The 11,752-nt window shown below is 38.6% G+C and overlaps 1 protein-coding gene across 1 annotated transcript; it reads right to left on the reverse strand.

Moving 5' to 3' along the window:
- Positions 1-385: 385 nt before the first annotated feature.
- On the reverse strand, positions 386-7,556 carry slc35f6 (solute carrier family 35 member F6). The gene is made up of 6 exons (XM_074684533.1): positions 7,364-7,556; positions 4,839-4,911; positions 2,775-2,946; positions 1,564-1,776; positions 1,319-1,429; positions 386-911 (listed from the first exon to the last, which is right to left on the reverse strand). Exons 1-6 carry the CDS (start codon positions 7,438-7,440, stop codon positions 424-426), a joined length of 1,134 nt encoding a protein of 377 aa, XP_074540634.1. The 5' UTR covers positions 7,441-7,556; the 3' UTR covers positions 386-423.
- Between the last annotated feature and the right edge of the window lie 4,196 nt (positions 7,557-11,752).

Raw genomic sequence — 11,752 nt, forward strand, 5'->3', positions numbered from 1 at the left:
ATCATTTTTTGAATCTTCATAAAACTTAAAAAAAAAGTTGGCTCTATCTTTTATCTGAAGTGGCAGTCATTTTCTAAAATTAGTTTTAACACAAAGGCAGTTTTTAGTTTTCATTTTTAAATAAAAAATATTTTAAAAGTCTGTAGCAAATGAAGGAAATGGCTAAGCAGAAGTTTTTAGATTTAATATTCTATTGAAAACAAACCCTTGTTTTTATTATAAAGCCTCTCCAGAGTCCACTGTGTGATGTCTGTATATTATCAGGGACAGTTCACAGCTGGGGAGTTTTTTGAGCCTTCTGGCAGCACATTTTCAAAAAATGTGGAATTGTACCTTTAAAAGAGTGTAAAAAAAACTTGTGACAAAGCATATGTGGGATGTTTGGTGTCTCAGTCAGACGGTCCAGCACTCAGTCAGTGAGCCTTAGCTTTCATCAGCTGCCTGCACACTGCCATTTCCCAGCAGCCTGTCACTCTCTCCTGGGTTGATCTCCTCCTGTGTACTCACAAATCTGGCGCAGCAAGGTATCTTTTCCAGCAGAGGGCGGTGTAGTTGATTGTAGAGCGCTGCTCCCACCAGTAGCACGATGAAGCCAAGCACCTGAAGGCCGTGGAACTGCTCCCAGCCCAGTCCCAGGCTCACCACCCAGATGACGAGTGTGCGTAGGCTGTCCAGCACCATACGCGTGGTGGCGCTGATCTCTTTGGTTACGCTGATGCCAGCGAAGTTGAAGAATGCGATGCTGACCGTGTTTCCCAGCAGAGCTAGTATGATGAGAGGCTTGTGTCCAATCTGACAGAAGGCATCCAGAGCATCCTCCAGGACATGCCGTGGGTTTCCACTGAAGTTGCCAACAGGGATGAAGTACATGGGGATGAGGAGTAACGAGAGCACGACGAACCCAAAGAAACCTGAAGGCAGAGAAAATAAATTGATCAATTCATAAGAAATCTTTCATACTGTTCCTTTAAATATTCTCTGATGCTATCACTTTAGAAGGTCTTTGAGGATTCTTTGAAGTCTACAGGCATTTCCTATTGGACTGCATTTCCTATTGGACTGTGAGGGGTATCTGTCAAAACTTGTTTTGTTTTTGTTGTTGTTGACCTTTGCATTCCTTATCCACAACAGCAAATTGATCTAGACTGCTGAGTACCGATCCACTAATTAGGACACTGGCCACATGCCGTCTATGACTTAGTCCCAGCTTAACCTTCATAAATGTATCAGCAATAACATGTAATAAATATTCCCCTTAGTGATTTTGTAGGAGTGTAGCCCAAAAGTCTAACATATGTCTTAGATGAAAGTGCTTTACCCTCAGTCCCGACGGCTCGCAGGGGATGGACGTCGTGTTGGTAGACAAACCTCTCCTCCAGGACCACCTGTACTGCAACAATGACCTGAGCCATGATGATCAGAAGGTCTCCTGCAGGACAGAACAGAGACGAGGGGTTTAAACAGAAATATTCTGAAGCATTTCCCCCCGTGATGAAGATGGCAGATTCTGACCCAAACGATTCAACCTTAAATCAAACAAATATGAACCGGGATCCCTCTGACCTGTGATGACATCACTGAGCTTGTGCTCGTCTTTGTGCCCACTGAAGAAATCTGCGAGACCCACGATCACCAGACCCAGGATGGTTATGCAGATGCCGAACCACTGGCTGGGAACCAGGCGTCTCCCGAGGAAAGCCACTGAGAGCAGACCGGTGAAGATGATCACAGCTCCACGCAGCATCTGGAAGCTGGAGGCGCTTGTCATGTTGAGAGCTTGAAACAAAAATAGTTGAAGAATTAATACGTTTTTTTTTTTATTATCTGTAGTCCTGGGGTCTTTCCTTTCCTTTGACAGGCTGAGCAACACTGAGAGAAGACATTATCTTTGACTGACTTATCTCTCTTCCTGAACAGAGGCAGAAAATCTATTCTGTTTGGCTGCACCCAGGGGACCTTATGACACAACTCTTTGTTTACCCTATTTTTACTTTCTTGTATTTTGGGCTGAATAGTGCCTGACAGACTTTACAGTTTAGTTTTGGGGACCATTTTTTTGTCATCATCTCACTTTAGATACCTTGAAGATTTATACTTGGAATTAGGGATGTTTGATATCACCTTTTTTCAGACCAATATCAGTACAAGTACTCCCTCTTGAGTACTCACCAATACTTGGTACCAATACTCCTAGTTGTTTAGATACATAAAATATTAAACAGTGAAAGATAATTTCTAACAAAGACAGCACAGTCACTCTGCTGTAAACTTAAAATATAATACAAAAAAATCTCTTTGAGTTTAAGATTTGTTTTTAATAATTTAACAAAAGTTCAAATTAAACGGAAAAAAAACTTAACCCTCAGAGTTTCAGGATATTTTTTTAAACAAACTTAAGTGCAAAATAAAACAGTTTAACTGTTGACTCTCCCTGGTTCATTCATATTGTCTGAACAGGACCTGGCGCACATTTGCCGTGGTGTCAAACTGCAGCAATGTAGCGCCAGCCGCTGGTGAGGAAGACTAACTCAATACTCCATTTTTTTTACTTTGAGTATCGACTGATGGTATTGGCAGCCTTTACAAGTATCAATACCTTGAAATAAGGCTGGTACCGGCCAGATACCGGTACCTGGTATTGGTACTCGTCCCTATTTAGAAATATCAAAAGTATGAGAGAAATTCCCCTGGTAATATTTGAACGTTTGCATCACACGCCAACCATTGGCACAAAAACAACGACTTCTTGTGGCTAAAATGTAAAGGTGACTTACCAACATACATAAGGGAGGTGGCCGTCATGTCACACATGGCGGGTGGGAAGAAGAGCAGCGGGTTAAAGCTCTGGGCCCGGTTCAGTTTTGGCTCTGGACTACGTCTGTCATGGCAAAGTAAAATGTAGAAGACCCCAAGACAGCTCAGCTCACCTAGAAACATTCCCACGGCCTGGAGAGGTGTTATAAAGAGAGAGATAACAGATTACAACTGAGGGGTGAAAAGTCGAGTCAACTAGTTACTGTTTTTATTGGTGTTTTTATATCCTTTGGTTGTAGGAGTTTGATGAAATAAAATAGTGAACAATCTGATCTCACTGAGAGACTCTATGATACAAGGAGGTGAGAGAACAGATGAATGCAACATTGATGCTGTGCACAGCCACACAGTAGTAAAGTACAATATATGGAGAGGTTTGTGTGATGCTTGTTTGCACTTTGTGGTGCTTGACTGACTGTTCAATGATTGCACCACAAAGGTTCAACCATAAGACTTCTTTCTCTAATGTACTGGTGAGTGAACAGGAAGTGACCATACTGTGGTTGCACAACCTGAACATCACAGCAGGGGATCAGTTGACACATGGTTATTAAAATTCAGCCTCAATTCTTCACTCCTACATTTCTTGTCTCTCAGATTAACCCATGTGTGACCTGTGCTATCTGATATTCATGCATTTCAAGCCAGGTTAGTGCATACTCTGTGCTAGCTCATATTATACTGGTCAGTTAATCTACCGGTGCATGTAAGGAAACCTAAATCATCACAACTCCAGGTTCCACCATAAATCAGCAAACAGGACATTTCCCTCCCTCTGTCTGTTGACACAGCAGCAAAAACTTTAATGAATGTTATTTGTGGCCATCTTTCTTGACACTCCAGGTCACCTTACATAGCAAAAGTATAACTTGATAAAAAGGAGAACACAATCAGTTACATCCAAACAACAAACAGCAGAAGTGAGGATGGTGTGGTCAAACAGAAAAGGCTAACTGAAACAAATGGGTTTTCATTTCTGCCAGGATTAACATTTTGTCAAAAATGTAAACTTCCATCTTAGCATGACGGCAGGCACAGAAATGAGAACAGCCCGAGGAGCTACTGGGCGCCAACTACCTCTGTTGTCCAAAAAGTGGAGTGGCTTCCTGTCACTTAGAGCTGGTTAGAAGGGGAAACCAATCAGCCAGTGTCTGGGCTCTTGAGGCTTATTGAACAAATAAACGTCTGTGGACACTGCAGGCAGCTTTGACATCTCTCTACATGACCGCACTGTTTCCTCATTCAAGCGACAGCATATCAAATTTGAAAAAGTTACTGGCTAGTGTTTAATTTGTATCCTGTGTTTTGTACTAATGTACGACGGAGGATTAGGGCAATCTTAAAGGAATATAATGTAGTAATTTTACGAGATTAATCTCCTAAATTTACTTTGTTCTCGTAAATTTATGAGATTATTCTTGTAAATTTCCCCTTTCCCCTCTTTTTTCTTTGTGGCCCTAATCCTTCGTCATACTCATGTAAATAAAAAGCAGATTGGTGTTCCTTTTGACATAAATATCAGTCTTGTCCTGAAATCTAAAGTGTTATATATACAGTATTTCTATATCATGAATGAAATCCTTCTGAAACGTGTTACCGGCTAAGGTGATCCTCTGAATTAGATCACAATGTGATGATGATTAACTAAACTACTGTATTTTTTAAATGTGATAACACAACAACAAAATTGTGATCTCACTGCAAAATATATTGCTGAAAAGCTAATTAAGGACCTGTACACCTAAATGCATCTCTAAAGTGCTGATTGGAACAAAGTTATTTAAAACCATAAGTGGCAGTGATGACTGCAACAATGTTCAAAGTTGTGCCTTTTTACAGCATGCTGAAAGGTGTGTCAACTACAAGACCCAGGGTGCTTTTCATTCGAGCCTCACTCGCCCAGAAACAAGCCTTTTCAGCAGAAACACCTGCTCACCAACCATCATCTTCATTGAGGAGATGATTGCATTTTCTTAGATGCTGAGTGAATGAAAGTGACTGATCTCAGTTTATGAATCATTTACCTGTAAGAATGGATGATCAAACTTATGTTCAGGGCTATTATTGCAGCCTTTTGCTGAGAACATGTCAGCCCATCTGGAAAACAAAAAGAAAGAACAACATAGTGAGATATTTCACACAACCAAATACAAGAAAAGATCTGCATGCTGACACAAAGACTCCTGCTTCTTGACTTGAAGACAGATCTGTTTCAGAGTGGTGTTATGGAATAATATGTGACTGTGTGCACAGTCAGATAACAAACTGAAGAACTAGCTTGAAGTCTGCAAAGATGGCAATTTGAGTCAAAAAATTTTTATGGTCCAGACAGTTATAGAAGCATGACAGGCATGTGACTGCTTTAAAAGCTCTAGACACAGTCGTCCCTCCAGGTGATGACACAGCAATTTCAACTACATCTGAGCTCACCAGTACGAGAAGGAAACTGATGATTGATCCAAATCCTCAACAAGCTTCTTGTTTCTTTGTACTTAGTCTGAGATTTACTTTACTGACAGTGTTTAGTTTAATACTCATCTCATACTCTGAGCATTTCTTCCTGCTTGTCTAATCTGCCTTTAAAAACAGAAATGACAAGCTAACATTTATCCTGCATTTTGGCAGCAGGTGCTAATGTTAGGCTCATTTTAGGGCAGACACTTTTAATTCTGTTTGCTGCAAAAAAAAAAATCTGTTAAATATTTAAATGGAATGCACCATAAAATAATAATTATTCATAATCCCTTTTTATCAGCCGCTGCTAAATCTTAAATGTTTGTGTACTCTGTCTCTCACATAGGGGCAGACCTCCTTTCATAATTTGGTCAGAGACACTCTGCCTCTCTGGAATGCTGTTTGTATACCTTTCATGTTCGTAACCTGTTGTAAATTCACTTTAGTAGTTTGGAGGCATTCATCCAAATCTACTTACTACTGCTATATTCAAATCTAAAATGAGGATATATTTTCAGCATCTCAACATTTGGAATAAGGGTTGTACAATAAACAAATAGACAAAGGTAAAAAAATCCTGGCACAACTTCACCAACTTCCAAGGTGCTTGGAGAGAAAGAGTCTTGAAGAGGTCAAAAAAGCTCCAGCAACACTTGCAGTTTAGGAAAAAACTTTATTTGATTTGATTTGGTCAAATAAAGTTGTTTCCTAAACTACAAGTGTTGCTGGAGCTTTTCTAAACTCTCCAATAAACAAATAGAGCCATGAAATATTCACTATGATGCACTATTATTTAATACAAACCCGTTTCATTCATCTATTGATTACTCATCACAAACCTGTTGGTGCTAACTGTTGGAGTGGAAACTTGAACCAAACTGTACTCTTAACTGTTTTGCTCACTGAAGCAGAGCTGGTATCAGATGGCTGTTGTGAAACCCTACCTGTTAGTTAGCTACATGACACAGTTTGTTCCTCCTGACTCATGGACACTACATGCTCAGTTTAGAGTTTTTTTTAAGGTCACAAAAGACGCAGAAGTGCGTGACGGGCAGAAGACAGCTGACATCACATTTTATTGCAGAAGTTAAAGAAGCTGAATGTCTTGTTTCGTTTGTGACAGCAGACTTTTCTGACGTGATAGTCATGAAACATTTACAATTATGGACATGACAAAAAAGAATTGTTGTTTTATCAGATGATCTACTTTATTGACATAAGAACAGGTTTTATTTGTTGGTAAAATAAATGTAAGCAATGAATTAACATGTTTTCTATGCCAAATTTGGCAGCTGATCACTTATTACCAACATTTATTCAACATAATAAATACATTAATGCCAACAAAATATGAATTGTTCTTTGTTTGTAATAATTAGAGATATTTCTCAGATGTAAATTTCAAGTCTCTTCAGACTAAACTAACAGTTGAACACAGTAAGCCATGGCTCAATGTGCCACTGTTGTCTGTGAACCTCTTAAGGCCTATTTCACTATGTTTTATATCATTAGGGTCACATGGTACAGGAAACTGAACGTAGGCCCTAAACTAACCTAGATTATGTTTTTTGTTATTGTAGCTACTGCCTGTGATGCAAAAAGAGAGCTGAACTCGACTGATACCCAACCTTTGACACAGTATGCGTGCCTGAGTCAGCTCAGGCTGCTAGCTGCAGAGTCAGTTCATTTTGGACTGCAGTTATTTGACTACAGATAAAAACACTTTCCAGACTGCTCCTAAAAACAGTTCCTCCCTGGCTACTATCTTATCAGTGTGTCAGATATATCGAAATGTCTGCATTCACAGCCCCACTTAACTGACCGACAAGAGGAAATGTAACGTTGGCTTCTCATTGATAAGTATGTACACACAAATAGTAAAGCTAACGCTACCCAGCCGTTAGCTAACGAACACTAACCTGTGTTTACATACGAGATAAGGTTAATGTAAAACTAAAAACGTGTTAATACCACACAAAAAAACTCTTCGTTGTAAACTACTTCCACATCTGCCTAGCACCACATAACACCCATGCAGTGAATGAAACTATAAACACATGACATCAGTTAGGCTAACAGAATTAAATGTACTCACTTTGACGATAATGTGTTGATGGATCCAGTTGTGAGCATAAGTCCCGCAAGGAACAGTTGGTATTTAGTCCAAGCCATGCTGGAAAAAAATTATGGCAAAGAAAAGCTGGGACAAAGGACCGCTGAGATGTTTGTTCGTACGCCCAGGTGTTATTCACTCTCTCTCCTGTTTGCCTCTAAACGCCACATGACATTTTCAAGTCAGCTGACCGTAGCGTAAGCACATGCTTACTTCACGTGCTGTCGGAAATGACGGGGCCTGTAGTGGGTGTTGGTAAAACATGGTAAAACATCATTTGATCGGCAAGGTTAATTATTTTTACACAAAAAGAGAGGCACTAGTATTTTTATTTTGAAATGCTGAGTCAGCATAGGAACATATTATTTTCCTACTTCATTACTCTTCTTTCTCTTATTACTCTTTTGAAGTTGTTGTTTTTGTTTGGCACTTCTCGGTTTCCAAATTTTGTCGGCTTGCCACCCCTCAACTTTTTTTTTTTTTTTTTACATTTATCATGTTCAGCGTATTCAGCAATGTGATTGTATTTTTCCCTTACACTTTTGGAGATATTCATCATTTTTTACATTGCCCCCCATTTGAATGAATAGAAGATTTCTGCAGTTCTGCCTAAAACTGCTTCAACCTTTGAGATTCCGCATACTTCCACTAACAGACTTAATTTTGGGTTAAAATAATCCATAGATCTTTCCAAAATTTAACTTCCATTTAACAGTGTGACATCATAATTTCTCATACTAAGTCATTTCAAAAAACTCTTTGTGTTTCTCTGTAGACAAAGCCATGGCCAGATTTATTCTGAAAGTTTATGACAAATTTCTCATAAATTAACTTTTTTTTAAGTTGTGATGTCAGCATTATATATCTGCAAAATATATTGCTAAAAAAACAGGTATGGACGATAAAAATCATGCTGATTGGAATAAAGTTAGTTAAAACCATACTTGGCAGTGATAATTGCTACAATGTTAAAAGTTGTGCTTTTTACAGCATGTTGAAAGGTGTCCTAACTACAAGGCCCAGAGTGCTTTTCATCAGAGCCCCACTTGCCTTCTCAGGAGCCTTTTCAGCAGAACCACCTGCTCACCAACCATCATCTTTATTGAGGAGATGATTGCATTTTCTTAGATGCTGAGTGAATGGAAGTGATTGCTCCCAGTTTAAGTTTATGAATCATTTACCTGTACCTCAGGGCTATTATTGCAGCCCTTTGCTGAGAACATGTCAGCCCACCTGAAAAATAAATAGAAAGAACAACATAGTGAGATATTTCACACAACCAAATACAAGAAAAGATCTGCATGCTGACACAAAGACTCCTGCCTCTTGACTTGAAGACAGATCTGTTTCAGGGTGGTGTTATAGAATAATATGTAACTGTGTGCACAGTCAGATAACAAACTGAAGAACTAGCTTGAAGTCTGCAAAGATTACAATACAAGTCAACTTAATTTTATGGTACAGACAATTAGAGAAGCATGACAGGCATGTGACTGCTCTATAAGCTCTTCAGTCCCACCAGGTGATGGCACAGCAGTTTCTCCAAATGTAACCACATCTGAGCTCATCAGTACGAGATGGAAACTGATGATTGATTCAGATCCTCAACAAGTTTCTTGTTTCTTTGTGCTCAGGCTCAGTCTGAGATTTACCCTGAGTATTTCTTCTTGCTGTCTAATCTGCCTCTAAAAACAGAAATGAAAAGCTAACATTTATCCTGTTTTTTGGCAGCAGGTGCTAATGTTAGGCTCATTTTACAGCAGACACTTTTGATTCTGTTTGTTGCAAATAAATCTGATATTATAATCCCTATTTATCAGCCATAAAGGTAAAAGGAATAGCACAAGTGAAGCAATTACTGGATTAAAGCTATGTATTCTTCCAAAAATAAAAATAAATGCAAACAATATGGAAGGCAAGAAATTGCACAGACTAAAAACCATAAGTACCACTGATGCCTTTGGTCTATCGGTTATGCCACAACACATTGAGGACCACAAGGCCTTTATTAATTCTACATATACACGCTTAAGTTGCATCTTGGTTTGGGTTCATCTCTAACAATTGGTTACCCTATGCTTTTGAAATACCCCTGTATATTTTGTATAGCTTTTTTTTTTTGTTGCAAAATTCTGCTTTAGTTGTCACTGCCTCACAGGTCACCTCAACACTTCATATTTTTACAACAGCAAATGTGACAAACCACAGCAAGCAACACTTCTAAAAACATTAAAATTCTTAATCAAACAGACTTAAAGGTCCCATATTATGCAAAAATCACTTTATTAAGTCTTTTAGTGAAATTTGTGGGTCTTTGGCTTTCCTCCCAGCCCACAAAATGTGATATTCAATGACAAAACCTGTACTTAGTAGTGCTTGTGAATGTAAAATCCTGACCAAAAACGAGCTGTTTAGATTTGGGGGATTTGCCGACTTCAGCGATTCCTTTTTTGACCAATTAGGAGCAAGTCTGACCTGATTGGTCCACCGGACCAGCCTCCTTTATTTATTTTTGTGAAAGACATTTTTAAACAATGTTTCCGTTTTCCTGGTTGATGGAAAACAATCAGATCGGTGAATTGAGTGAGAAAACCACAGTGTGAGAGCTGACAGATGTGAGGTTTTGCTCCTATTGTTGCCAGTGCAGCTTGTCACTGCTGGTCGAAGTCCATCAGCCCCATCTACAGGTGAACATCTGTGTGTGCTTACAAACGGCAACATGATAGGACAATTAGTACCATACTGTAATATGTTAAGTGTCATTGAGTAAAACACTTGGTTGATGTTTGAACAAATTTGCGAGGAAACAGAAAATATTTTATGGCTGTCACTGTCGCTGCAGGCACGCAGTTTGACTGATCTTAACATTTACTTCACCTAATATTTATAAAATGTCTGTTTCAATTATGGATGTTGATTTATTACAAACATTAAATGGCTTGTTTGGTTATGGAAAATGTTGAAAAACTGATTGCATAGTGGTGCTACTGGAACAGACAAAGCAATATGAGTGGATGATACATTTCACAGACTGCTAATGAGGAAGCTACTTGCTGGCAATAGTAGTAGAGACATTATGTTTCCTCAAAAAGGGGACAAGAAGTAAGTATTTTTAATTTGGTATCATGCTGCCTGCACAATGCTCCAAAATGAGGAATTTTTATGATAAAGACAAACAAACAGGACTCATTAGGGTATCTTAAATGTTTTATGACTTGTATATAGTTTAAACAGCAGGGGGAGTCAAAGACCATCCAGGGTTTACAGTTGGGCCACAGTCTATTCCCCCTCTGTGGCCTTGTGCTGCTTAAATAAGAACATGCTCTCTTCTTTCCAGAAGGATGCATTCCCTTCTGGGGTCAAATTTGGACTTTCTCATGACCTAAATTTGAGAAAATAAATAGATAAACAAATAAACAAGCAAATAAATAAATAAATAAATAAATAAATAAATAAAACCTATTGTTATGAGAAGGTGACTGTATATTCTACATGTCAGATACTGAACCTAGTTCTTCTTAATGTCAAGTGTGAGAGCCAAGAGGTTTTACTGCTGCCTGCAGTCAGAGAAGAGATGAGACACTCAATGAAGACTCATTAAGAAGATGACTCTTCGGTCTCAAAACCACAACAGGCAAACTATGAGTCTAACTCAGTGGAGGAAGAAAAAAAAAGAAAGAAATACTCTGATCTGATGTGAGTGGTGCTACAGATGAATGAACACTTAAAAAATGCTGCTGGTTCTGAAAAAAGGTTCTTTGGGCAGTATGTACAAATTATGAACCATAAGAATGAATGAATAATACACCTCCAGAATTTGAGTTTATTTCTTTATTGAGCATAGCTTGTACATTTGGGTCTCCTTTTACTGATTTCTATCAATTTGAGTGTCTAAAGTTCTGGGAAACTTTACAAGGATACTGGAGAAGCAGTGTTTGAGTCAGCCAAGTGTAGCACTATCTATTATGTGTCCATTCAAGTTGTGTCTGTGAATCTCAGTTTGAATTTAGTAAAAGACATAAGCTAAGGGTCCTAGCGTAATGAACCAGTCGCTCCACTTTTTGTTCTGTGGGTCCATTAACTATATCATGCTGGTGGAGTTACATTTGTAGCTACATCCAGTTGCACCCAAGAGATGCAGACAACATCTACATTTTCTTCCCTGTCAGGGATGGAAATAGTTCTTTTATTGTACATTTCTTATCACCTTCTTTAAATACTTTCTTTGATCCTTATTTAGTAGGGAGAAGACCCTAATGTTTTTCATTGAATGACATAATTCAGAACCATTTTCATTTTTTAGGATGATTCTAATTTTAAACTTATATCTTGAAAAAGAAAAAGTGATACTGTAGTGGTGTGCTGATGACT

This window comes from Halichoeres trimaculatus, unplaced genomic scaffold, assembly GCF_033239565.1.
Source record: "Halichoeres trimaculatus isolate MK-OKI-2021-1 unplaced genomic scaffold, fHalTri1.1 fHalTri1_scaffold_13, whole genome shotgun sequence".
NCBI classification, from domain to species: Eukaryota; Metazoa; Chordata; class Actinopteri; order Labriformes; family Labridae; genus Halichoeres; species Halichoeres trimaculatus.

Coding starts and splice junctions, on each gene's coding strand:
- slc35f6 (XM_074684533.1), bottom strand. CDS start 7,440: ATGGCTTGGACTAAATACCAACTGTTCCTTGCGGGACTTATGCTCACA. Junction 1,777..2,774: donor CACCTCCCTTATGTATGTTG/GTAAGTCACCTT, acceptor TTTTGTTTCAAG/CTCTCAACATGACAAGCGCC. Junction 912..1,318: donor GCGAGCCGTCGGGACTGAGG/GTAAAGCACTTT, acceptor CTCTGCCTTCAG/GTTTCTTTGGGTTCGTCGTG.